General features: G+C 51.3%; 2 protein-coding genes across 5 annotated transcripts in view; one reads left to right on the top strand and one right to left on the bottom strand.

Moving 5' to 3' along the window:
- Positions 1-12,530, bottom strand: part of TOGARAM1 (TOG array regulator of axonemal microtubules 1) — a 39,231-nt gene extending 26,701 nt beyond the window's left edge. Inside the window, exons 1-4 of one of the 4 annotated variants that reach the window (XM_082762015.1) lie at positions 12,026-12,143; positions 10,067-10,265; positions 2,931-3,087; positions 1,382-1,516 (exon numbers count right to left, since the gene is read on the bottom strand). In XM_082762015.1, the coding sequence (XP_082618141.1) occupies positions 1,382-1,511 (130 nt within the window). In that variant the 5' untranslated portion in view covers positions 1,512-1,516; positions 2,931-3,087; positions 10,067-10,265; positions 12,026-12,143. Of the gene's footprint in view, positions 1-1,381; positions 1,517-2,930; positions 3,088-5,359; positions 5,458-10,066; positions 10,266-12,025 lie in introns of those variants that run through there. The other 3 variants (XM_082762013.1, XM_082762016.1, XM_082762014.1) reach the window with 3 other exon arrangements.
- A 411-nt stretch (positions 12,531-12,941) lies between these two features.
- KLHL28 (kelch like family member 28) lies at positions 12,942-24,378 on the top strand. The gene is made up of 5 exons (XM_082760955.1): positions 12,942-12,974; positions 14,513-15,411; positions 17,694-18,137; positions 21,304-21,512; positions 22,113-24,378. Exons 2-5 carry the CDS (start codon positions 14,513-14,515, stop codon positions 22,274-22,276), a joined length of 1,716 nt encoding a protein of 571 aa, XP_082617081.1. The 5' UTR covers positions 12,942-12,974; the 3' UTR covers positions 22,277-24,378.
- The last annotated feature ends 976 nt before the right edge of the window (positions 24,379-25,354 follow it).

Here is a 25,354-nt window from a genome sequence, read left to right as displayed (position 1 = left end):
GTAGATCAAAATGGAAAGATGAAGGTAGATTTAGAACTAGGCTGTTTTAATTCTTTTCCATGAAATGCAAATACCTCAAAAATACCAGGAACAGAACTGTTCCCACATACACTCGTGCTTTTACCCATGGCAAATGAGTAAGAGAACAAGTTTTAACAATGCTCCTGACAGCTTCTGAAAGGCTCATTTTAAGCTGGACAATTCCAGCAACCTTACCAAGAGCACGGCCCCACAAACAAGAATGGGAAAGCACAGCCCAAGAGAGAGAGCAAGTGATGGTGAGTTTGGTTTGGGGAACCTGTTAATGATCTGCGCCACTCCGCAGACCATTCAATTACGCCTTTAGTTACTGTTACAGCTCAAAGATGTCATTTACAAATCAGACAGCTCCAAGGTCTCTGTCTTCTGTGCCTGCTGCTTCCCCAGGCTGGGGCATCCCAGCACTCCCTGGCTGTCCCAGGGCAGTGACACCGAGAAAACCAAGCCCGGTGTGGGTGGAGAAAGGCTCAGGTGACAATAACTGCTGGCACAGGATCTGCTTGCAGAGAATAAATCAGCAAGTACGTCGAAGTACTTGACAGCCTTGTGAGGACTGAGGGGAAGAGAACAGAAGATCGGCCCTGTAGTTAGAGGCAAGCAGCACACAGAAATTTTCTCCTGTCTTTCCATAGGCATTGGAAGAACACAGCATGCAGAGCCCGTAAGCGGTGAGCAGTAACCTCAGCGAATGAAGCTCCTGCACATCCTGCAGGACGGCTGCCAGCCTGTCGCTCATCCAGCAGCCGGAGCCAGACAGCCCGACCCCTCCGAGCAGCTTTGTCCACAGTTTGGTACCTCTGCCACCCATTCCTCCGGACAGTGAGGCTATTCCTTCACGAAGCGCTCACCTGGTCTTTTCACTGTTATTACTACTTATGAACAGCCAATTTTCTGCACGTTGCAGGTCCTGACTCACCCCAGCCTACACCTGCAGGGTTACGGCACACTCCTGAAACTAGCAGCAAGAGTGGCCTGACGTGGCACTGCCCTGCAAACCTGCCCAGTAAAACTGCCCAGAGCCCACCAGGCAGGTGCCAGCTAACTGAGGGCTTCAGGGGCAATCAGAGCAATGACAGTGAGAATTTATATATATATATATAAATTTTCCCAAAAAGTTCAGTTTCTGTTACAGTACCACGTTTTATCTAGTACAGTGACACCGTCAGGTATCAAAGGGTTGCAAATGACCACAAATGAAAACCACCTCACAGGAGCAAGGCATGAATGTGTTTGCATAGGGACAGAACAACATTTTGATAATTGTTTTTATTTCTTAAGGCAGCAAGGAAGAGACATTTCCCAAGTGACATGCACTGACTTATGACAGTTAAAATCCATATACCTTTGTCCTGCTGACCGTTATTTAATCCTAAAAACTGTAAATCAGAGTCCACACTACCACTCTTCCCACGTGTCTGTGTGCATCCAAGTGTTCCACATTTCCCTGAAATATGCGGCTGGTGAGAGCCCATAGCACCTTTCAAAAGAAAAACACAAAAAACTAGATAAATACTTTACATGCAGTGTTTAACAAAACACGTACAGCAATATGTGACAGGGAAGGAAAACACTGTCTAACTTGCAGTGTAAAACCTAACTAGTCACTGAGTTCTGAACTGAGAAGTTCCTAAGCAACCCCGTAATGCTGCTCGGAGGCACAAATGAGAAGAATGGCTGGCTGTCCTTCAGGGCACTCCTCCAACTCGGACAAACAAACAAACAAACAGACAGACAAACAAACACAGAACAATCACCTCTTTAAATATGTGACAACAGAGGGAGGACAATACCTTAACCCCCCAAAATACAGAGAATTTCTTTAGTGTGATACCACCCCTTGCAGAACACGTGAGTGAACTTTGCATTCCACACACGTCAGCGATCCTCAAACAACGCTGGGCATATAACCTAGTGCCAAGGGAAGGGAATAAATCAGGTCTGGTCTTGCCCAGCCTCTTCATATGCCTTCGGCTATCAAAATACAAATCACTGCTAAGCATGAATTAAGTGTAGCACTACACCTACAGTCTTCTACAGAGCTGTGTTTCAATACCATGACACTTTATATCCTTTAAAACCACCTTCAAAGCTCACTCCTCAGACAGCTCTCTACCTTAGCTGTTTACACAATCAAAAACAAAACAAAACAATAACAACAGAAAAGTAAATCTATGTTAGATATGAACTGCTCAGGTCTTCTGAAGAGCCTACCACACACATAAGTATGACCTTCTGAACATGTTGTCTGGTTTGTGGTTTGGTGTTTAATATCCTACACTCACTGTCAACTGATTCTTGATCAGTGCTACTCTAGCCAACAGTGCATTCTTGATGAAAAGTTGGTAAAATTCTCTGTCTCTTTGTGATTTCTTCTTTATCTGTGATTCAAATTGTATTTTACAGTGTGAAAAAAAAACAGACTGAATTACTGTGTTGCTGATGTAAATGACACTTTTTCCTCATTTTGCAAGAGCAGTGGGAAGCTCTCTGTTCCAGGGATCTCCCAAGCCCTCTTGCTCAGCACGTCTGGTCACAAAACCACACCACTGCTGTCTGGTCTCACTGTGCAATAACGCAGTGCCACCTGCGGAAGAGGCTGGCCCATGAACTCTGCCGGAGGCACGTAACCTAGCACAGCTCTGTGCACAGCAGGCCTGCTGTCAGGGGCAGCGCGCTTCTTCACGAGCACGAGCGGGGCTTCTGCAGCTTGCTGCAGCTGGAGGCAGAGCCCTGTGCCTGCTACTCAATTCTTCAGAGTAAATGAAAATAAATAACGAACCCACTAATCGGCAGATGGTTAACCATATCATGAAGCTATAAATTTGTGCTCAGGTTCTTCCAGATCCGTTTTGTAAGTGGCAGACCAAGCATGCATCTCTGTCAGTACTTACCGGCACAAACAGCAGAATGCTCAGAGTTAAAATCTACGCTGTTCTGAAACAAATTCCTCGGCGGCCTTTTTCTACTAAAAAATAACTCCTCACTGCCTGGCGTTCCTTGAGAGGGCCTCAGCTTTGGAGAATGAAGGAAGTCACTGGATGGAGGGAACTGCGGGAGAAAGGAAAATAAAGAAACAAAGCTGTGTGAACAGGCGTCCGGCTCTGCCCTCCACAGACAGAACTGCTCCCACCACCCCCCAGCCGAGCCCCCCGCTCGCTCTGCCTGTGCTGGGGGCTGCGGCCCCACCAGGGGCCGAGCTGAGAGCCCCTGGGCAGAAGGAGCCTCGGGTGCCTGCCCAGCCCCGCTGCCCCACACACATGTGCCGAAGGTCACCGCAATGCCCTGCGCCCACCTTGCACAGCCCCAGTGCTCAGGCCGGGCACCCCGAGGCCAAACACTCAGCTCCGGAGCCTCAGCTGCTGGCTAAATGTGACTTGAGGCCCCGTTTCAGAGCTAAAGCAGGTCAGTGACAGACGTAGCCCAGATGGCAAAGGCTGTCTGAGCTACAGCTGTGTACGCTGCCCTGCACCTGAGTACTGCAAGCTGTGACCAGGTGGAAATGTCCACCCAGACCTGCTAGATTTACAAACATAAGTCTATACCAAAAATGTATGCTAAGCACACAGAAACAATGACAGCAAAATAAAATGGGGAAGAAAAAAAAGAGTGAGAAATAATCACCTAAACCCAAAACGTTACCTAAGTTTAAAAAAAAGAGTGTCCAATTCCGTCTGCACTCATTAAACAGCCCCACCTAGCCCTTTAATAAAGATAGAAAAGATGCGCAGCCTCTCCCTGTCATGGAACCAAACACGAAGCAGCACGGCCAAGCCAACAGCTCAAAAATTCAGGCCACTCACACAGAAAGGCTGGCAGAATTGTTTATAAAACTCCGAAGTTGGCCTTGAGCCCAGGGCCCAGCCATACGAACCACCAGGGCTGCTCTGCTAACACAAGGCAGCTCATTTTTAAATGCAAAGCATTCGGATGAACATTTTCTTTCCCCAGCCATCCAGTACTTGAAGTGTTTGAAAGCCTTTAGTCAGCTTCCAGCTCTCACTCCAATACTCGCTGACACTTCACACTCAAGAAAAAAACGGAAAAAAAAGAGTTAACAAATATAAAGTTTTTGGTTTCCATTAAGCTATGTAACTTTTTAAATAGGCAAGGGCTGTCTGAGCTGTGCAAGAAGCACGCTTCAGGTTCAGTCTGAAGGCTGCACTGAGTGGTATCAGCACCCTGCAATCAGAACCAGTTATAGTTAAAGGAAAACTGAGTAATGTACTTAGGAAAGAAAAGATCAAGCTTTGAAGGCTTCTTGTTCTCCGTTTTAATTATTAAAATCGGTAATTAAAATCATCTCTGGGCTATATTAACTCCGTTCTCCCCTTTCGCAGCCAAGGCTCCAGAGGTCAGACCAGAAATCTGAACCAAAAGGAAATATTTATCCAGGATCAGCCAGCACAGCGTCACGGAAAGCCTGGCGCCCCGCTCAATATTCCCTCTGTGCGAACGGAGACGCTGCAGTCTAACACGGACGTGCTGCATTCACTTAAAAAAAAAAAAAAAAAAAAAAGTGCTCTTTTTAGATTTTACTGAAGGTCTCAGTTCACCCTAAAGATGGTTTCTGAGACCGGGGACTCAACACAAGATCTCTCCCTAGGAAGCTGTGACTGCCGACCAGCCCCTGAGCGCTCGGCTCGCAGCCTGGCCCCGCCAGCTGCCTGCACTGCAGCGTCCCACGAACCCATCCCTGAGGGGCTCAGCCGGGCTCCCGACAGGGCCAGCAGGGCCACCAGCACCCCATGGGGCCACCCACACCCCGCAGGGCCCCCAGCACCCCGCAGGGCCCTGCCAGGAGCAGCGGGCAGCTGTGAGTGCTGCAGGCATGCTGGGGGACCCCGAGGAGCTGCCCAGGTCACCGCATCCTGAGTGAAAAGGCTCCGTCGGCCCCGCAGCAGCTGTTCCAATTTCAGCTTAAAAATTAATTTCATAATGTGTTTAATATTGCCATGGGGTTTCACAAAAGCATGGCAAAGTAAAACAGGGCCAGGCACAGCACTTGAGGAGGCAGGGTGATGACACGAGCAGAGTGGCTGTGAGCATGCTCTAACTGTTTGTACATAATGACAGCATTTGCTCTGTCACACAATATCCTAAAAATAGATTTTTTATGGTGATGGAACATAGACAAAAATCTCTGAATTTCAACAAAATCACATAAAAGCCCAAAGAAATCAATTCTCCACCCCCTACCGACGAGACTCCTCTTGAAAGCAGGACTCCACAACCCAAACTTTTAGGTTACTTATTCCTAATTCTGCTCCCTCTCGTAGTGCCTCCTCCCTTACAACCAGAAAAAACAACTCACACACGGTACCTGTTAGCAGTGAATAAATAAGCAAAGCAGCAATTTGGCTGTATTTCCAGCCTGCTCTTTAAATCCCCGAGCAGCTCACAAAGCCCAGCTGTTTGTCTCCGTGCTGGCTGCCAAGGTGCACGGCCGCGGGGACACCGCTCCCCAGCTCCAGCAGCGGCGCTGATCCTGGGAGGTCTTTGTGGTTAAAAAATAGGCAAAAATCCGGTGTTGATGACAGAACGGCATGCCCTGACCTATTGTAATGCACTGCAGGGCCATCGGCACAGCGACTCGGTGTCTCTGGTCCCTTGCCAGGCAGCCCCACCGAAGCGCTCAGAAGCTGAAAACTTTTGATCTCACCGTCCGCCCTCACACACGGTGCTCACGCAGGCCTGAGCATTCCAGTTGGGTTTCTGAGGTTGGACTCGCACGTGAAATGCTGAGGGAAATAAAAGCTCAGCTGGAAGCTCGCAGTGAGGGAAGGCTCCAGCAGCCGAGGCACTGAAGGGGTCGGCCTGGATCCTGCCTGCAATGGGAGAGCGCAGCCGGGTCCCAGCCGGAGGGACGAGCCTCGGTCAGACCACGGCCAGAAATGCGAACAGGAACCAAGTCCTGACGGCTGGACGCACACCACGGGCAATCACAGCAAGAGGATGCACTAACAGGAGCACGAGTGTACAGCAGTGCTTCTCCAAAATGTTCCCCCAGACCCCAGAAAAACCGCGGCTCACCTCCCAGAGGCTGACACCTCCGGCAAAACCCCCCGCGGACAGCCAAACCTGCAGCTACACGAGAACAGCTCAGGGGTGGTTCACACCACGGCGTAAAACCTCAGCAAAGCGTTCGGATGCTGTTGGTGCCCCACCCGAGGGCACTGCTGTCAGCTGCGGGCACGGTGACCCGCAGCAGATATTTTTTAGGAATCTTAGATATTATTTAGATATATTATTGAGATAGCAGGTAGGTTTTACAGGGAAAAACTGCAAGGGAGCTTTTCTCCTGTGGTAATTCTGCATTACACACAGCACACTTGGTCTGCAGGGCAGGCAGGAGCAGGCAGCGACCAGACACTGCCGAGGACCCCCCAGCGCAGCGTTCGCTCTCTTGGGGCAGCAAGTTTCATTCCTGCTGTCAGCAGGGCTGTAGCATTTAGTTTATAAATAGCACTTTGTACCTAAAACCTAAGGAGTGTTTCTGTTCTGATAATTTGCTTAAACTGGAATTATAAAAGATTCGAGTTTAAAAGGGAATAGAGGGCCTGCCAACGCCACCCAGACCTCATGTGTGTGACCTCCCAGGAATGGCATGAGGAGCTGGGAAATGATTTGTGAATGTATCATGTGTTGTTACAGCGGGTTAATTTCCATTTCTTAAAGCCAGCACCCAGAAGCCCAGTTAGCAGATCGTGCTGAGTCCCACAGAAAACAACCTGAACGTTTCCCTCAGGGTAGGCTCTGGCTTGCCGCAGCCTGGAATTGTTTACAGCTCCCGGAGACCACGGAATTGCAGCAGACGTAATGCACCGGCACCTCCAGAGAGAGAACATTCACCTGGACAGACCCAGAGACCGTTACCCACGGGATTTACAGATCACATCCATCCTCCCGAGCCTGGCTCTGCCTGTTCGCAATTCGAAAGGAACAGGACCCTTCTGAAGTACGAAGGAAACAATCCATGGGGCTAAGCTCTTTATTACTGCCCTGTTTTGCCAAACATTTTCCATCTCTGGCAAACAAAAAGTGCTCCACTGCTGCTGTCACAGGGCTCCTGGAGGTGTATGCTGCAGAAGCTAAAATCAGAGGTGCTAAAAACAAAAACAAACCAGACAGAGCTTTATTGATTTAGCTGGAACCAGAGAGGCTTCAGCCTGCTGACGTGAGCTGCGTGGTGCCAGCAATGAGCTCTGCCCAACGTGAGCACCAGGAGCTCAGGGGCCGCCCAAAAGCTGGGCTGAGGAGCAGGTAGAGTTGAAGGGCCCGGTCTGGGCCACAGCTGTGACAGATGTGTGCAGCTGCCAGGAATGAGAAACAGAAACACAGGTAATTATACTTCAGTTGATGAACTTGGGTTTTGCTCTGGGAGAGAAAGGAAAACGAAAAGCTGGGGTTGCAGGAGCAGCAATTCGGCTGTAAGCATTACGTCCAACACACGAAGCACCAAGGCGTGCAGTCAGGCTGTGCAGCCACAGGGCAGCAGCTGTCACGGCACGAGGCTCACAGACTGAACAGACCGCTACAAATGCTTTACTCAGTGCCCTTTTTACCAGCGGGGTGGCGTGTCCCCCGGCAGCGTCACCTTCTGTAAGTGCATCCCACGGCCAGGCACCGTGCGGCACAGCCCCCAGCAGGGCTCCCAGGAAGGCCCCGTGGCCCTGAGCTATCCCATTTTGCTGTGCTGTTCTGCCGCAGGCCAGGAGCAGGCTCCCCTCCTCTCTCCTCCCCTCTCAGCACAGAACCAGGGTATTCCCCGAGGCTGAGGTGCCGGCAGCTGAAGCGTCTGAGGCTCCCGAGCTGCTCACTGCCGGCTTGTAATGCTGCACAGACCTGCAGCCTCGTGCAAATTCAGCAGCGAGAAGCCCTGCTCTTGCACCTCTGGTGTTAAATAACCCCTGCCAGCTCGTGGTGCCTCAGCTGGCGATCCCGACAGGCCGTGTCACTGCACTCACACCTCAGCCCCGCACAGCACGGAGCCGTGCAGGAGAGCTGCAAGCCCTGAGGGGCTGTGTGTGCAGCACACCGCGGTCAGACTGGCCGTGTGAATCCTGCTAGCATCACTGACCCCCCAGGCTCGCAGCGGGCATGAAACAAATGCACTGTCAGAGCACTTCCGAGGTTGCAGGGCAGCGTTTCACCCATCGAGCCAGTTAACATCGCCCACGGAAGCCGTGTGTAGACACAGTGGCAGAGGCAGTGTGCTTTATCTACCTCACATGCCCAGTACACATTAACCTACACCTTTAACTCCCTATCTTATCTGATCAGCAAAGTCTAGACGTGGCCTTGGACAATCGCAGCGTCACCTGACTTTAAAAATACAAGTAGAAAAAGAGCTTTAAAGATTAAGCTAATTTCATGCATTCTTTCAGCCACAGAATGACTCCAAAAGTTAATTTTTAAACAAATTCATCTCAAAGGAATGTCCGAATTAATAATTAATTTTTTTTTTTTTTTACATTTACTTGAACAAGTACGCACATTTTATGCATGACATACCATACTAAAAGCAGGCAGTAACGAAGAGACACGGGGCTGCCTTTCTATCTCTTTGCTCATTAAATGCCCTGGGGTAAAGGACTTTATTTATACAGCTTTTGCAATTTCTCAGCTAATGAGGAAAATCTTCAAGTACAGGAAACACTGCCCAAGTTCTCCGGTCCCAGTGTGGCTTAGGGGAAAGCACAGCTCACCTATTTGTACACAGAGACACATGCCGTGGGACAAACGTCATTTTGTGGCACGGGCATACATAAACAAGCACCGTCAAGAAGCCAGCAAATACTGCAGGAAAGTATCAGAAAGCCAGGTAAGGTGATGGTCCCCTGCCCTGGAGAGTTTCACAATCCATTCAGACAGGTTAACAGCAGGGTCAGATTGGTAAATGATCGGGATGTGAAGACGGGGAAACAAAGCCATCAACCTGCAGCGATCAGAGAAGTATCGCAGTGCTGACACCACGGTGTTCTTTACGCTCCCATTAGAGGAAATGCAGATTGAGCCACTCAGTAAGATTTAGGACTTGATAAAGTTTTGAAAACAGTTCATGTCCTATTAAATTACGTCCTTGGCCACCAAGACGGCCCTCCAGATTCTCCAGATTGCACTTTCCCCATTGACAATGGGGCTGCTTAAGCAATTACTGTGTAGGTAACTACAATGAATCCCCACTCTGTTTCTCTCCCTTACACACGATGAAGAACAGCATCTGGTTAACCTCCTCATCAAGCCTCCCTCACAGAACTCTTCAGCAAACAAGGCTGCTCGCTCCCTCCACACAGAGGGGAAGATGCAGCAGCTACATCAAATGACGCCTGTCCCTTTCACCGGCACATCCCTACAGCCAGAGCTTCCCTGCACAGCTGTCCGGGTACGAGGCAATCCTGGAAGCTGACAATCTGAGCACCACCAGCACTTCTGAGAGGCAGTGCGTGCTGCCAGCACCAGCTAAACACCTGGTGCTGGAGAGAGAGCTGCACGACGGGTGAAGGGATTTACATCCAGGAGCTGCACGATGGTTACGGCAGCCCCCACAGACTGCACTGGTACGGGACTGTACAGAGGCAAAGCCACTCCTTGAGCCACGCTCCACTCACATTTGTCCCAGTATGTCTTGAAAGAGCTTCGCAGGTGGGCAGCTGTTAATCCACTGCAAAGTTTTTAACATCACAGCTCGCACAAGCCCCTTGAAGGGTAACTGCCAAACCGTAAGCCTGCCAGCACGGTGCTCCTCTAACTGCCTGCTGGGGAAGAAGCAGTTTGCATTTTCACATGGACTGAACCAAATCTTTCAATTTTTCCACTGAATGAAAATGCAGCTGCGGCACTGCATTGCTTTCCAGACCTGCAGGAACAACACTCCTGACGTTTTGGCACCAGGTGAATCACCACCTCGAGAGCACGCTGGTAAGGCTACCGGCATTTCGGCAGCACCTTCCTTTATGCCCAAGTCAAAAGTGGCAGCTTCCAAATGCTATCAGACATGACATCAAATGTTATTCTCATCAGTACTTACCTGCAAGCAAGCACAAAGCTACGTGCAGAGGAGTTACACGTCAGGGTAAAAGGAATTCTGGATAACTGGAGGGTTCTGGGTATTCAGGCGTCTTTCAAGTAAGTGCCAAAGCAGCACTAACGCGTTTCCTCTGGCAGAGGGCAACAGATGAAGTCTTCAAATTCTGACACCTCACAGCTACTGATCTGCTTTCTACCGACTTAAATATGTAAGAAAACAACATAAAATGGAAGTGAGAAGGAAACAGAACAAGGCAGAAAGCAGAGAGAAGAGACAAGAACAAACAGCATCTGTAAGAGGCGCAGGATGTCTTCGAAAAAGTCATTAGATGCAAACCCCACCTCATTACAAGGGAATACATACAGCACATGACAAACACTATTTGCTCCCTGCAGAAGAACTTCTGTGTTCTCCTACTACGTGGCAGCAGTGAAAGCAAAGTGAGAGTCGGTAATCTCATGGCTTAAGGCCCCCACACGCCGCAGAGAAAAACAGGCTGGGGCCAGCAACCTGCACAGTTCCCCAGCAGTTCCTTGGTTTGAGTTTAGAACGATGCGGTCACCAAAGAAAGGCTGAAACCGATTCAGGTCTAATTCTGCAAAACAAGCTGGCACCATCTCAAGTTCTACATCTATTCATAAGGATGGACAAGGCGAGACATTCGGCACTGCACACAAGGATGGAAGAATAAAGATGATCCCAACAGGAAGGCGTACATTTTACGCTGAGGTATTTGCATGATGTTACACAACCAAAGTTTTCCCAGGAGGAAAGAAAAGAAACGCCGGCTCCCTGGCAGCGGGACTGGTTTCCACCCCAGTAGTATGAGGTGGGGTTTAGGTCCATGAAGACCCCACTACAGCTACAAACATTCACAGGGTCTAAGTGTCCCTGCAGCAGCATCGAGGCTGTCACCCCACAGACAGCCCACCTCACTGTCCGTGGCCTGAAGCCTCAAACACGAGGCTACTTCCCCGCTCAAACTCGAGCCCACACCGTTCCTAACGACTTCACGTATGCAGCGAAACTCAAACCAAACATTAATTGCCTTCTCTCCCTCCCTTCCTCCCTCCAGGGATGAAACATTGGGCAGTCCACCCAGTTCACATGGATAAACACAAGCACGTGTGCAAAAAGATTTAAAAAAAGGTCAGACCTGTTCCCCAGGAGCCTCCTGGCCCTGCGAGCTGCTGCCAGGGGAGGCCTTGCCTTTGGTACCGGTGTACCCCAGGAAATGCACAGACTCCTTCCAGGTTGTCACAGTGCAATGCTGTCAGCTCACATCCCTGCGCTGTGAGGCTTCAGGAAAGCCTGCCCTTCACGCAGGAACACCGTTTGTCACTGCTCGTGATCTCAGCCATGACAGCAGCAAGTTACTAAGCAACTGAGAATTAAATTCTGAATATGTAAACATGGCAGTGAGGAAATCTACTGAGCCAACTTCCAATTTTCTTTAAAGAGCCTCTTGCTCAGTGACAGAGTTTGAGTAATTCTAGAGTAACTCCTTCGCTGCAGACCAAGTGATGCTGAATTAAACCCGTGCAGCTAAAGGAAACAGCACATGCCCCAGCTCTTATGTGCGGGGATATCGAAACCAGATGTCACAGAGCAGAGCCACTGCCCAACTGGAAGGGAATTAATTTATCAACGGTTCCTTCCAGGTGTGGATGCCAACAGGGTCAGTGTTAAAACCAGAACCTGGGCCAGTCAGAATCACTGTTTCTGTCTCACCGAGGTTTTTCCTAGCCGAATCAGCCTGCGAGCTGCAGGCACACCTGGCAGACCACGAGCTGTACCAGAGGTACGCTGCCAAACTGCACCAGCTTCGGTCACAGTCCGGCTACATTAGAAGTTAGCCATAGCTCAGAAATATCTGTTAATCAGCGCACCTTTGAGAGCTGCCAAACCCTCCCGCGGACAGCCCTGCGAGCGGAGCTGCCCGGGGCTGTCGGTACGCACCTGCTGCACGCCCTTGGCGGAGGGCATGGTGCCTCCCTCCCCGCCGTCCCACGGCAGCCTGCTCCTCCCTCTGCTGGCGCTCAGGACTCTCCTCGGGCTCCCTCCTCGCTCAGCAGCCGGGCGGGCGGCCCGCAGGCTGTCGGTGTTGCGGTGCCCGCAGCAGCCGTGCGCGCTCCGAGCCCTGCTGCCCGCCAGCAGCCGGCCCGTGTCGGCCCCCGCGCTGTGCCCGGCCGGGGGCAGGGCCAGGGGCAGGGGCCGGGGCCCGTTGGCCCGCAGCAGCCCCAGCAGGAGGCGGCGCCGCTCCCGCCTCAGCGCCCGGCCCAGCGCCGCCGGCTCGGCCGCCGCCAGCAGCCGCTGCAGCTCCTGCAGGGCCCGAGCCCGCCCCTGCCCCTGCCCCTGCCCCTGCCCCTGCCCGTTCCCGGGCCCGGCGCCGTCACCCGCGGGGCCCGGCGGCCGCTGCATGGCGCGGGCGGGCGGCGGCGGCCATGGGGGAGCGGCGGGGAAGGGGGAGGAGGGGGGGGCGCCCCCGGCAACGCCCCGCCCGCCCGCACGCCGCCGTCGCCAAGGGGCTGCCTGAGGGGCCGCGCATGCGCGGAGCCGACCATGGTGCTGCGGGGGGGGGACGAGTACACACACAGACACACACATACACATATATACGCAGGGAGCGCTTCTTCGCCCTCACCGCCGCGCGTACGGAGGGGAGGTGGGCCTCAATTCGAAATAATGGACACGTCGCGGTGGCAGCGGGGATAGGGATCGGGATCAGGAACTGGTCTCCCCCCCGCCATGCCACGGGTGGTGCCGCCCGGGCGCGGGGCGCTGTGGGAGCGCCGCCCCTCTCCCGCTCCCCTCCCCTCCGGCCGCGGCTGGCGGCGCGCGGAAGTGACGTAGCGGGGCCGAGCCGCGACGGGGCGCCAGAGGCCGCGGGCACCCGCAGCGCCCGCAGGTAACGGGGGGGGGGGGGCGGCACCGGGGGGGCCCGGGAGGGTCCCGGGGTCTCGGCTCAGCCCCGGCGCTGCCCCGGGTGCGTGCGGTGGGGCCGGGGCAGCGCCTGGTGCCGTGGTGCTGCCGCCTCAGTGTGGGGGAGCTGAGCCTGAGCGCACAGCGCGGCCCCGGCTGCTGGGCGGCTCTGGGCACGGCCTGAGGCGGCATCGGGAAACGCCGGCACCGGGACGGTGCCTCCCGAAATACAGCCCAGGGGTCCCCCTCGGTGTGCGCTTGGTTCCTGCAGCGCAGGGCTGGGGCTGCAGGAGGCCGAGCTCTCTGGGGCCAGGCTCTCCCCTCCCAGAGGAGCCCTCGCTGCTGTGCGCGGTGGTAGCCGCCTCTGCGCCTCCAGGTGAAGCCCTTTGTAAAGGTGCTCACTGCAAACGAGGTGCCGGTTAAGGAGCTGTAAAAACAATAAACTTCGTAACGGTGAGATAAAGGAAGTGAGATCTGGCTGTGCAGTCAGAGTGAAACCAGCTGCTGCGCTCAGGGGCGGGGTGGTGGCAGGGCTCCCCACCACACAGCAGCTCTGCCCCCCGAGGTGCCGGCACCCCACACCCCCCCGCCGTGGGGCAGTGCACTGGTGGGAGGCGCTGAGCAGGACCTGAGGCGCTGCTGGGGGTGGCAGCACCGCTGGAGCTGTCCCCAAGCTGAAGTTACCGCGGGTACCGCAGCACTGGCAGTGCTGGGGGCGAACTCATTTCTGGGAGAAGTGCTGGGCTGAGGGTGGCAACGCCTGCCCCTCTCCTGCCCCTACGAACACCGCGCGGCCTGGAGGGGAGGTGGTGGTACCAGGGCACCCACCCTGCCCTCTGCGGGCACCGCTGGGCAGCTCTTGTCCTGACAGAAGCCACCCGTGGGGGGAGGCAAGGATCCCGCTTCTCTGCGCTCCTCTCCAGAGTACAGTAACCTCTGTCCCACCCCTCCTGCAGCCCTGGGGCTCAGAGCGAGGCTCTGCTAGGGGAAGGGGGCAATGGGGAACACTACCCCCCCTGCCTGGCACAGCTGCTGGGAGGGAGGCAGGGTCTGGCTATGCTCGAGGAGCTCGGGGGGGCTCGTGGGGCTCGAGGAGCACGGCTAGGTTCAGAAGTTGGGAAACTTTGCCTCAGATAAGCCAATTCTTTATTTGTCTCCGCTTTTATTGCGGTCTCTGCACAGTTCTCTTGAGTAGCCGATGTAGAACTCTGGCAGGCACTCTGTGCGCCAGGTAGTACACATTTTGTTCCAGATGGGGAAAAAAAGTTTGTGTATTTTTTAGTAAGAGATGAATATAGAATCCGCCATGAATAAACATGTGATTGCCTTGGATTTAAAGCCTATGAAAAAGCGTAGAGCATAAGGACTTGAGAAGTAAATTGGAGAGCAATATACTAATTTAGATAAAGCATAAAAGGAAAAATATTATTTAAATGTTATGTGCAGCATGTCTAAGTACCATGAGTAATGAAAGTGCTGAAAGCGAAACCCTGAGTAATGCTGTAAAAATCCTGTTTGTCACAGATGGACCAGTCGTCTCCAACCTACATGCTTGCCAACTTAACCCACTTGCATTCTGAGCAGCTTCTGCAAGGCTTGAACCTCCTTCGCCAGCATCACGAGCTGTGTGACATTATCCTTCGAGTCGGCGATGTCAAGATCCATGCCCACAAAGTGGTGCTCGCCAGCATCAGCCCGTATTTCAAGGCCATGTTCACGGGGAACCTCTCCGAGAAGGAGAATTCAGAGGTAGAGTTCCAGTGCATCGACGAGGCAGCCCTGCAGGCCATCGTGGAGTACGCCTACACGGGAACCGTGTTCATCTCCCAGGACACCGTGGAGTCGCTCCTTCCAGCCGCAAACCTCCTCCAAATCAAGCTGGTGGTGAAGGAGTGCTGCGCCTTCCTCGAGAGCCAGCTCGACCCCGGCAACTGCATCGGGATTTCCCGGTTCGCAGAGACCTACGGCTGCCACGACCTCTACCTGGCTGCCAACAAGTACATCTGTCAGAACTTCGAAGAAGTTTGTCAGACTGAAGAATTCCTTGAGCTTTCGCACTCCGAACTGGACGAAATCGTTTCCAATGACTGCTTGAACGTTGTGACGGAGGAGACGGTTTTTTATGCGCTGGAGTCCTGGATCAAGTACGACGTTCAGGAGCGGCAGAAGTACCTGGCGCAGCTGCTGCACTGCGTGCGCCTGCCGCTGCTCAGCGTCAAGTTCCTGACGCGGCTGTACGAAGCCAACCACCTCATCCGCGACGACCACACCTGCAAGCACCTGCTGAACGAGGCCCTCAAGTACCACTTCATGCCCGAGCACCGGCTCTCCCACCAGACCATGCTGATGACGCGGCCCCGCTGTGCTCCCAAAGTCCTCTGTGCCGTGGGAGGGAAGGCCGGGCTCTTTGCCTGCCTGGAGAGGTAAGGAAGGGTAAAGCTGCCGCAGAGCCTGAGCGTTGTGCTGCTCACGCACGTTTGTCATCTCCCTGGTCAGGACTAAGGCGCACTGGAGGGCTGTAGTTTGCAGGGCTGTGGTCACTGCTTTTCTTATGAGAACTCAAGGAGGTTTTTTTTGAACAAGGACAAGCGATGACTTTAACACGCTTCTTGATTTTGTGGGTAGTCTGCAGAGGTAGGGGGTGTGGTCGGTGCTGACACAGGTAGAAAATCTCACCTTTTTCATTCTGGTGGTTGAGAATTTCGTAGTAAGCGTGCCTGTTTTCAGTCTGTATGCTACTTCTAACTCAAAAGCCTTTGGAATTAAAACAGACTCAATCATAAAAAAAGCTAAGAAGTAACTCTTAGCAACATTAAGTTCCTGGTCATAATGCAATCGTGTTTTCAGTCTCTGCTCCTGAGCGAATATCCGTGTTCGTGCTAGCAGAGAAGGTAAGTGCTCATCTTTGCTCTTCATCCGCTTCTCAAAATGAGCATCCCCTTCAGTTCACCGCTTTGTTGCACTGCCGAAGCTGATCACATGGGCAGAAGGAAGGTAACAGATGAAAACAGCTTTCTTGCTTGGGCTTTCTTGTAGTGTTGTATTCCTGGAACACATTCAGAAATAGTGAACTGCAAGGGGTCCTGCAGCTGTGCGCGTGCTCACACGTACAGTGCTCCGATGCTGAAGGCACAGAACGCTCGCTGCAGTAAGGCAGCCTCCCAGGGCTGGGCTGGGGCCAAATGCTGGGCTGGCACTGTACTTGAGGTGCTCTTCTCTGGGGCGGTTTCGTGCCTGGACATCTGTATGTGCACGCTTAAAAATATGGGGAAGCGTCTCTGGGGTTTTCCTCCTGCGTTCTAATAATTTAGAAACGCTGTCAAAGTTACGTAAAGTTCATTTCTCTGGTCAGTGGGGGTCCATAGCGAACTGGCCGTTGGGACTGGGAATTGTTAGGTGTATATTCTTAAGAACTAAGGGGTGGGGTGTTTTAAACAAGTTGAGTGAATGAATAAAGTGGGTCCTCTGCTATTCCTCAGCTGTTTCTTGCACAGATTCTTAAATGGTGGTGTCAATATTACAGACTGATGTGGACTGGAATACTTTGTTGGTCTGATTTTAGCAAAAGTGCACCTTCCTGTTGTTAACCACGTGTTAATGCATACAAAAATTTCTCTTTAATTTATGTATTACTTGTATTGGTCTCTCCGACGGATGCTTCAGCTCATGCTTCAGGTTGCAGTTCTTGCCGTACAGAAAAAAAAATCACAGACTGGCTAAAAATAGTTCCTAATAATTTAGGTCCCTGAGCTTCCCACAGCTAAAATCAGGAGTGGGAAAGTGTAATTCCACTACTCTGATTTTGATTTTCATTTGTACTTGCAAGAAGGCTGTTTTTTTTTTTTTTTTTTTTGCTCACAGTTGGCCACTGCTTCGTGATAAGGGTACTAAATGCATTCTAAGTAGTTCTGTTCTTTTTTAACGGGGCCACTGCTTTCAAGAGCCAGCCTGGTTTTGTTCGGTCCCTGCTTCTGGGTTCTTAGTCAGTGGTTTTCACCTCTCCAGTGGCTTTATTTTCCTGTGTGTTGTTAAAGATTTTGGTAGATGGGCTAGATTCTGCCTGTGCTAGCCCGGAGCCACCATATTTTAGAACTGAGTCTAATCATCGGAAAGTGGAAACACACGGGATTTTGAAAACAGATATTTCTGCACGTGTAAGAAGTGTATTTACCAATCTTAAAACTTTCTAAACATGTTTGTGGTCAGACGTGATTATCCCTCTCTTGTTCTTCTTTTCTGTCTCCCTTCTCTGTGGCTGTTTGGAGTTGTTGGGTGTTTCTTGTTTCCAGTTTACCCCTTATAACCCTTTGGTTTGTATTTTTAGCTTGCCCTCCCCACAGCCTGTCTCCAAAAGCTGCCGAGGCATCAGCACTCTGTTGTGTTCCCTCACGTTATTCGTGCTGCTGGCTCAGTCAGCTCGTTCTCTACTTTCAAAATTCACCTTCTCAGGTCTTGGGCTTGGTGCCGTGGCTACCCACCACTTGGCTACACAGCATTCACTCAGCGAGGCCCTTGGTTTTTGCTCTCTAGAGCAGTGAGCAGCATTCGATTCAGCTTACATTCAGGCTGTTGGAAGAAACGGCAAACTTTGGATGAGAAATACGGAGCACACACTTCAGACTGCCTTCCTTGTTGCTTATTTGCACATAACAGAGCTTCATGGAGTTGTGTTTGCTCATGCAATCTTTCTTCTCTTCTGTTTCAGTGTTGAAATGTACTTTCCCCAGAATGACTCCTGGATAGGCCTGGCACCTCTCAGCATTCCCCGCTACGAGTTTGGAATTTGTGTCCTAGACCAGAAGATCTACGTTGTAGGAGGGATCGCCACCCACGTGTGTCAAGGCATCAGCTATCGGAAGCACGAGAACTCGGTGGAGTGCTGGGACCCCGACACGAACACTTGGACGTCCCTGGAGAGGATGTTTGAGAGCCGCAGCACTCTGGGAGTGGTCGTCCTGGCGGGAGAGCTCTATGCCCTCGGGGGCTACGACGGGCAGTCCTACCTGCGGACTGTGGAGAAATACATTCCCAAGGTGAAGGAGTGGCAGCTCGTGGCCCCCATGAACAAGACGCGGAGCTGCTTCGCTGCGGCTGTCCTGGACGGGATGATATACGCCATCGGGGGCTATGGGCCTGCCCACATGAACAGGTACGTGCCTCTCACGTCTAGCCTGGTGCCGTAAGCTGGTAAGCAGCAGCAGCCACTCTTTAAGCACGTGTTCAGCAGCCGGCTAGAAGCATTCTGAGAGAAATCAGCGTGAGTCCACAGCGGGCCTCATTAAGCCTCCTGTAGCACCAGCCTGGTAACTCAGCTGGGAAATCTCTGCTGAAGTGTATCCGTGTGCCCCAGCTCAGCGCTGTAGCTACTCAGGAATCCCTGAGAAGGGCGAATGACGAGGCAGGAGGTGTAGGTGCGTGCTGCTGGGCAGGCAGAGAGAGCTCCTGACCGTGTGGGTGCCCCAGCTGGGCAGCACAGCACACCCAGGGGTGCCGTACTTGTGCCTGCGTGCCCTCAGGGGCAGCTCAGGAGCTGCTGTGTGACAGCACCCTGCTGCTGCTGCGCCAGCGCCTTGGCCTCCATCTGCAGCACCGCAGGATGCGGGCTGTTGCCCCTCATGTCAGAAGCGCTGCGTAGAAACGGGTGGGATTTTCTGCATGCTTGGTGTCCCCGGTATTCACAGGGACGCTTCCTGGTGCCGGCGTGTTCTTTAATCAGCCTGTTCCATGTTGCTTTGTATGGGTAGGCCGGGGTATTCGGTTATGCAAAGTGACTGGTACTGGTACTGGTACTCTTCGTTACGAACGGGAACAGATCGGCCATATGCTCCTCCGGGAAGCAAACGGGCACACTGCGGGCATGGAGAGCTGAACAAAGAGCGAAAATGAAAATCTTGGTGTAAGGCTGGATTATTCAATAGGACAGGATAACAACATTGCACTAATCGTTAATTACACTCATTCTTCCTATTTTATATCCTTTACGTGAACAGCTTGGGAATCAAAGAAGTGCTTCCCAAATGGGAAAGTCTAGCCAAGCAGTTTTCACTTGGAAAATGAAAAGTGTTATAAATTACTGAAAGGCACAGTGTCAACAGGTTAAATTGTTTGGTACGATTGTGGCAAGATCTTAAGAAGCTTGGTATGTCTTGGGTCTGGTTTCTTGTATCACTGACTGGCTGGGGCTCGAGGCAGCTCCGGGTGCCTCTGGCCCAGCCCCAGCAGCCCCCCAGCAGGGTGCCCAGCCCCACGGCCAGGTGGCTGCTGGAGATGTCCCCAAGGAGCCCCCAGCCCCTCCGGGCAGCCTGTGCCAGGGCTCCGGCACCTGGATACAGCTCATATTTTAAATTACGGACTGTAATAGCAGTTTAAATACTCAGTAGAGAAGGAAACTGGTGGTTTTACCCTGCTGGGCAGCTAAACACCACCACAAGCGCTCTCTCGGTTCCCCACACCCCCTCTCAGAAGAGAGGGAGAAGAAAGTATGCTGGAAAGAGAAAGGCTCATGGGCTGAGATATGGCTAGTTTAATTAAAGGGAAAAGAAGGAAGAGAAGGCAGGGGGAACAAGCAAAGGCCGTGCAGAAGCAGAGAAGAGAAAAACTGATTATTCTCTTCTTCCCATCACAGAGTGACGCTCAGCCACGTGTTGGGAAGCAGGGTGCGTGCAGTGGTTGTTCAGGAGGCCAGGCGTTAGTGAGAGCCCCCTGCCCCAGCTCTCTGCTGGGCACCACGCCACAGGGTACGTTTCATCCCTCGGGGCGGTTCAGGTCCCCCTGGCTGTGTCCCCAGCCCGGCCCCGGGGGCTCGCAGAGCCTTGCTGCCGTGCCAGCACCGCCCGGGGAGGGCCAAGACACCGGGGGCACGCGGGGGCTGCTACGGGGAGGGTGAGCCCCATCCCAGCCACAGCCCGCACAGAATCTGTCTCAAAAACGTTTTCTGTTGACTTGGGATTTCTTCACGTGGAAGATGACCTGGAGCAAGCTGCCCCTTAGGCGTGTGCCCTCCTGGTGCTGCGCAGAGCTACCGACGTGCTAGCAAGGGTAAACAAAGCAGAGTCAGCAGCAGCAAGGAGCAGGTGTGCCAGGAGTTCCCGGGGGACCTCCGGGGTGTGATGCTCCAAGGAAGGTAACCGAGCCCTTGCTCAGGACAGGGCTTCCCAAAAGATGAATGCCCCGTGTGTACGCAGCAGCCTCCTTTGGGAAATGCAGAACTGAGCAGTGGGGCAATGGGAAAGGTCCGGGTCGGGTTGGTGCCTTCAGAGGGGAAGGCTCCTTCCAGCACTAGGGTTCTGCAGTAGCCTTGCTCTCTCCCTCAGTCAAAAAGGAACTGCTGAGAGCTCCTGCAGAGTTATTAAATTAATGGATATTTCATTAATTGCCTCTTTACATGTAATTTACTGTTTGTTCAATAATTTTGTTTTTATCGACTGTTCAGTGATGCAAGTAATGTGGCGTGCTGCACAGTCTCAAGGCTCACACAAGCTCTAGCATTGATAGAAAGCTGGTTGCTGTGTAACTGAGCACCTTTTCTCCTTCTCTTTAGCACTTCTGACTGTCTGTTCTCCCCTTTTCCACCTCCGTTGTCCCACTGAAGCTGCGCCATGGGCAGGGGATGGCTATGGGCAGGGAGCGCTCAGTGGCTGACCCGTACAGCTGCAGCGATGAACAAAGCGATGCCGATAGCTTCCATTTTATCCCGAAGGTCCCTTCTGTCCTTGGTGTTTGAGCAGCAGCCCCTTTACTGCTTTTGCTGAGGGATTTGCTCTCCACGTTTTTTTTTCCTGTTACTTTCCAGGCGTGCCTCAAGGAAGGGTTTGATGTGTTGTGATAGCCAAACGTACGCTTCAGATCTGCGATCTGTTCGGTTTCCATGAGTTTCCTTATACGCGGCAGCAGTCCTCTGCTGAAAGAGCTTTCTGTTCTGAGCCCAGTGTTGAAAAATCTTTCTTTCTTTCAGTTTGTAACCTGAAGGTGCATGGCAGGGGTGTGACAACATGGGAGGAGTGGCTGAGCTGCAGTTGCTGGGTCAGGATGTTGAAGTGATTTTTGGCACCACTTTCTGGGGAGTCTCCAGCTGCACGAGCTCCGTTGTGGAGGCACTCGAGGTGTTACCGCCGGGTTCAGTGTTTTACCTGCTAGCCTCGGGCAGTACAAGGCGACAGAGCTGCAGGTTTTTCCGTCAGCTCAGCGCTCTTTCTGTGTGTTACGTTGTTCTGGTCTGTAACAGTACTGGGTGAATCTGACAGATGTACATTTCTCGTGCAGTAAAACTGGTGTCACTGGAATCCAAGCCTCACGAGTTGTTTTTGTATCTGCAGCATGGAGCGCTACGACCCAAGTAAGAACTCCTGGGAAACGGTCGCCTCAATGGCTGATAAGAGAATAAACTTTGGTGTTGGCGTCATGCTGGGCTTCATCTTTGTGGTGGGCGGGCACAACGGGGTGTCTCACCTCTCGAGCATCGAGCGATACGATCCGCACCAGAACCAGTGGACGGTGTGCCGGCCCATGAAGGAGCCCAGGACAGGTAGGGGCACGCGGCGCTCAGCGGGTAGCGGGGTGCCCCTGGGGGTGAGCTTCTGGGTGACCTGGGAGAAGCTGCAGGAAGTTAGGGTTGCAGGGACTTGTCTGCAGAGCGTTGTTCTTCATCTTTGCATTGGGCCAAAGGTCACGCCATCAGTTGCGTGAAAGAATAAGTATTTAGTAATAAAACATAATGTAAGCATGAAGTCCAGTCTCCTTTTGTTAACGCTGAGCCGTACCAGAAGCATCGTGAAATGTTTCTGCTCTGTCCTCTTTTTTTCCATTGAGTGAATTTCAGCAGTCCCGTGGCTGCTGTTTTATTGTCTCTGCTTTGATGTTGAGACTCAATAGAGCATCTTCTCTGCTGCCTGCCTGAGGAGTACTGCTTTGCCTTCGGGAAAGGCTGCGAGAAGAGTCGGAAGGGAGGTTAACATCTGAGCACACAGGGGCTCTTCGTTTTCTTTAGAGACAGCCCAAAGAATGAGAGGCTGGGAGAACTTGGCTGCTGTGCCTTGAGAAGAGGTGGTGGGGGGTTCAGTCAGGAACAAAAATGCCGTTCCCTTATGCACCCAATGGTCACCTTACTCTTTTTTTTTTCCAATAGGAGTTGGCGCCGCCGTGATCGACAACTACCTGTACGTAGTGGGAGGTCATTCGGGGTCGTCCTACCTGAACACTGTGCAGAAGTACGACCCCATCTCGGACACCTGGCTGGACTCCGCGGGCATGATGTATTGTCGGTGCAATTTCGGGTTGACTGCACTTTGATGGGAAGCAGGACTTCACACGGACCTGAGGCAAAGGTGGAACTTGATCTGCTTGAAAATAAACCCTGCTGCTGGAGACCGTACGCTGCGTTTTCAGAAGCTGGAAAATGGGAGGAATGTGGTGAAGTTGCGATTGAAACGAGGAATGATTTGTTTTATTCCGGATTTTGGCCTCTGTTACTCCAGTGACGCGGGCAGAAGGAACTGAAAGCTTACAGTCAGCTGGGTTTAGATAGCATCTGGTTGATGGCAGTGAATTTTAGAGAGTGTACTGTACATGCCTAGGATATGGTTAGAAAACTTACTGTATATCTAACCCTTTCACTTTCTAGAGCTTTTCTCTCTTCCTCCTGCCTACTGAGAAACATGAAGTTTACTGTGCTTGGAGTGAGAGGCGTGTGAGTGTGGTGTGTGACTGGATGTTTGCTGATAGCTGTCTGGTTGTGTCTTCATATTAAGAAAATGCCAGTGCTTCATAATTTTTTAATGAACAGTAACTAAAGGGCTGCCTTGTTTCTGTATCTCAAGGTTTATAAATAATAAATGCCATAGTATGTTGCCTGTACACTCTCCTCTGTTACCCATTTACTGATGGGAGGGCTGGGATGATAAATTAGAAACTTCTTAAATTTAGAAGGCAAATTTATATTGCTTCTTCCCAAAATGTTGGGATCTGATAAAGAAATCTTCTGTTTTCAAACTTTCCCTTTTTTGTGGATAAATGAGTACTAGATTCAGCAACTTAATCTTGCTGATCTGCTGTGTGTTTTCAGTTGTTATGCAAGGAAAAATTGCAGCAGTAATGCATTGGAAAATGTCACAGCAGCATTGACAGCATGATGTAAAGTAACTGCTCAGAAACGGATCTGTCCCATCCTTCTCCAAAGTGCACCTGCACCCGTGTCCATGCTCCGTGTAACTTCCTTTTCTAACAGAATGTATGATTGCTTTCTCAGCGTGTTCAGATATAAAAATGGTGCTAAATGTAGGACTTAACGGTAAGGCTGTTATTCACCGTAGTGCAGTATGCATAAAGCATGCTCGTTTCGATTCTCCTAGTGTTTTTGTTTATTTGCTTGATCCATTTGTGCCTATGAAATCTGTCAAGAATAACGCAGTGTACTGAACGAGCTCTACATTTGTTATTTTTTTTCAGAAGATCTCTGTGTATTGTTCCTGTTCTCCCAAATGCACAGCTATGGAAGGAACAGTGAGATCCCCCCTCGGGTTCTTCGGCCTTGCCTTTCCCGCAGGTTGCAGTGGCACAGGGCACGGTTACTCGCCCTGAGCGCGTGTCCGTGTGGCGGGGCTGCCCAGGGGGGTTCCTGAGGTTACCCAGAGCCTCCAGAAGTGATAGCTTTGTGATAGCCCTACCCTTTGGGAAAGCGTGGGTGGGTCAATAGGAAGTGATGCTGTGGGTTATTACCATTATTTAAAGGACTGAGTAACGATTAATTTTAGCTAATTTAGCATGTTTTAGTTTGTCTTCTGATTTTAACTAGGAATCATAATTATCTTGAGTTCTTGTTTTGATGTCTTCGTGTGTATGCCAGACCTGGTACTTAAGAAATTGTTTGCCTTGAGTTCCTTTTTTGCCCTTGTTTTAACGTGTTAAATTAATGTTTGTTTCCCCTTGTTTTCCAAGCCCGTATAGTATTATTTTTGAAGGTGCAATAATATTTGAAATAGTTGCTTTAAAAGCCATTTCTTTATAAGTATGCTAAGTGGACGTTTTCTGAGTATACCTAATTTATTTTTAAGTTCCTGCGAAGCTAATTGTAGCCGGTCAGATAGCAGTGTTCTTTGTTCTTCCATAAGCTGACGCTCAGACGTTACACAGCCGAGGAGACGAGGGCGTTTCCCCATAGCACATTACTCACGGACAACAGGTGTTTGCACAAATTAGGAAATCCTGCACGTGGTCTTCAAGTTTGGTGGCGTTAAGCAGGACTTCAAAAGCAAATAAAATGAACAGCTTCAGAGTTTTCAATGCAGTTTGCCTGACCCACTGAGGATTCTAGCCGTATAGCAATAATAGCACGATATAATTATTGCAGTGAATCTCCTCGTAGGACACAAGGAACTGCACTGCCTGTTGCATGTTGGGGGGGGTGAGGAGGCAGGGGAGCGGTTTGGGGGTTGGTGGTTGATGGAAATGTTTCTGCCTGCAGAGATTGCCTCTTCCTTTCTGTCAGGTAAATGCACGAGCTGAATGTTTACGTGTGCAGTTTTACTCCTCACTGACAGTGTCACAGATGCCATTGCTTATCATATTTTCCAATATACACCAAAAGATAAATTACGTAAGGAAATTCTCTTTTAACATTAAAAGTCAGGCGTAAGCCCTGAAGTGGTGTGAGGCTTCCCACGCTGCTCGGTACGCGCTGTGCCAGTAGAGTCGGACTGCAGCATGATGCCATGAACGAAGATGTCCATGCATCTGCAGCAGTGTTGGTAAGGGAGGTTTCCAGTCAGCAGAAAGTGGTGCAAGATGGAGAAGTTATTTTGACATCATTGGAACAAAAGCAGCAGGGTGATGTTACTGGCTGTTCACTGTTTACATGCCCATCTTTCATTTTGGGAAATCGGAACGCTTCATGACAAAACGGTTTGTTAGGTTTACCCAGGCAGTAGCAATATGAAGTTAGGTCACAGTGATTGGCCCCGAGTTGTGCAATGGGCTTCTGCTAAATTCTAACACAGCAGGCAGAAACAGTTTTTGTTCTTAAGCAGCTTTGGGATTAAGCATGGGAAGAATACCCGGTGAAATATACTGCTGTTACTAGGCGAGCTGTTCAGCTAGAAATGGATCGAACAGTGTATGAAAGTAGGGGTAGCATCAGTTCAAGCCATGCCATCTTCCTTTTCTGTTCTGGGTGCTTGTTGTCCTGTTCACTGAAGTGCTTGGTTATGGGAAGATCAGACACAACTTGTTCAAATCTGCATCTCCAGTACAGTACTCTTATTGCAATGTCTGTCTTGCAGTTTAAAAACTAAGGACCTTCAAATAAGATGTCACACAACTACAAATTATCATCCAGTTCTATTTCTTAATCACTCAAAACGATCTGTAAAGCAC

The sequence above is a fragment of the Aythya marila genome (genome assembly GCF_965140915.1).
Source record: "Aythya marila genome assembly, chromosome: 5".
In the NCBI taxonomy this organism is placed as follows: Eukaryota; Metazoa; Chordata; class Aves; order Anseriformes; family Anatidae; genus Aythya; species Aythya marila.
This window is presented reverse-complemented; position numbering and strand designations above follow the sequence as displayed.

Bases quoted from the DNA above. Each gene is read 5' to 3' on its own strand.
- KLHL28 (XM_082760955.1), top strand. From the start codon at position 14,513: ATGGACCAGTCGTCTCCAACCTACATGCTTGCCAACTTAACCCACTTG. The intron at 18,138-21,303 runs GTACGTGCCTCT...TTGTATCTGCAG, and splicing joins GGGCCTGCCCACATGAACAG to CATGGAGCGCTACGACCCAA. The intron at 21,513-22,112 runs GTAGGGGCACGC...TTTTTCCAATAG, and splicing joins CATGAAGGAGCCCAGGACAG to GAGTTGGCGCCGCCGTGATC.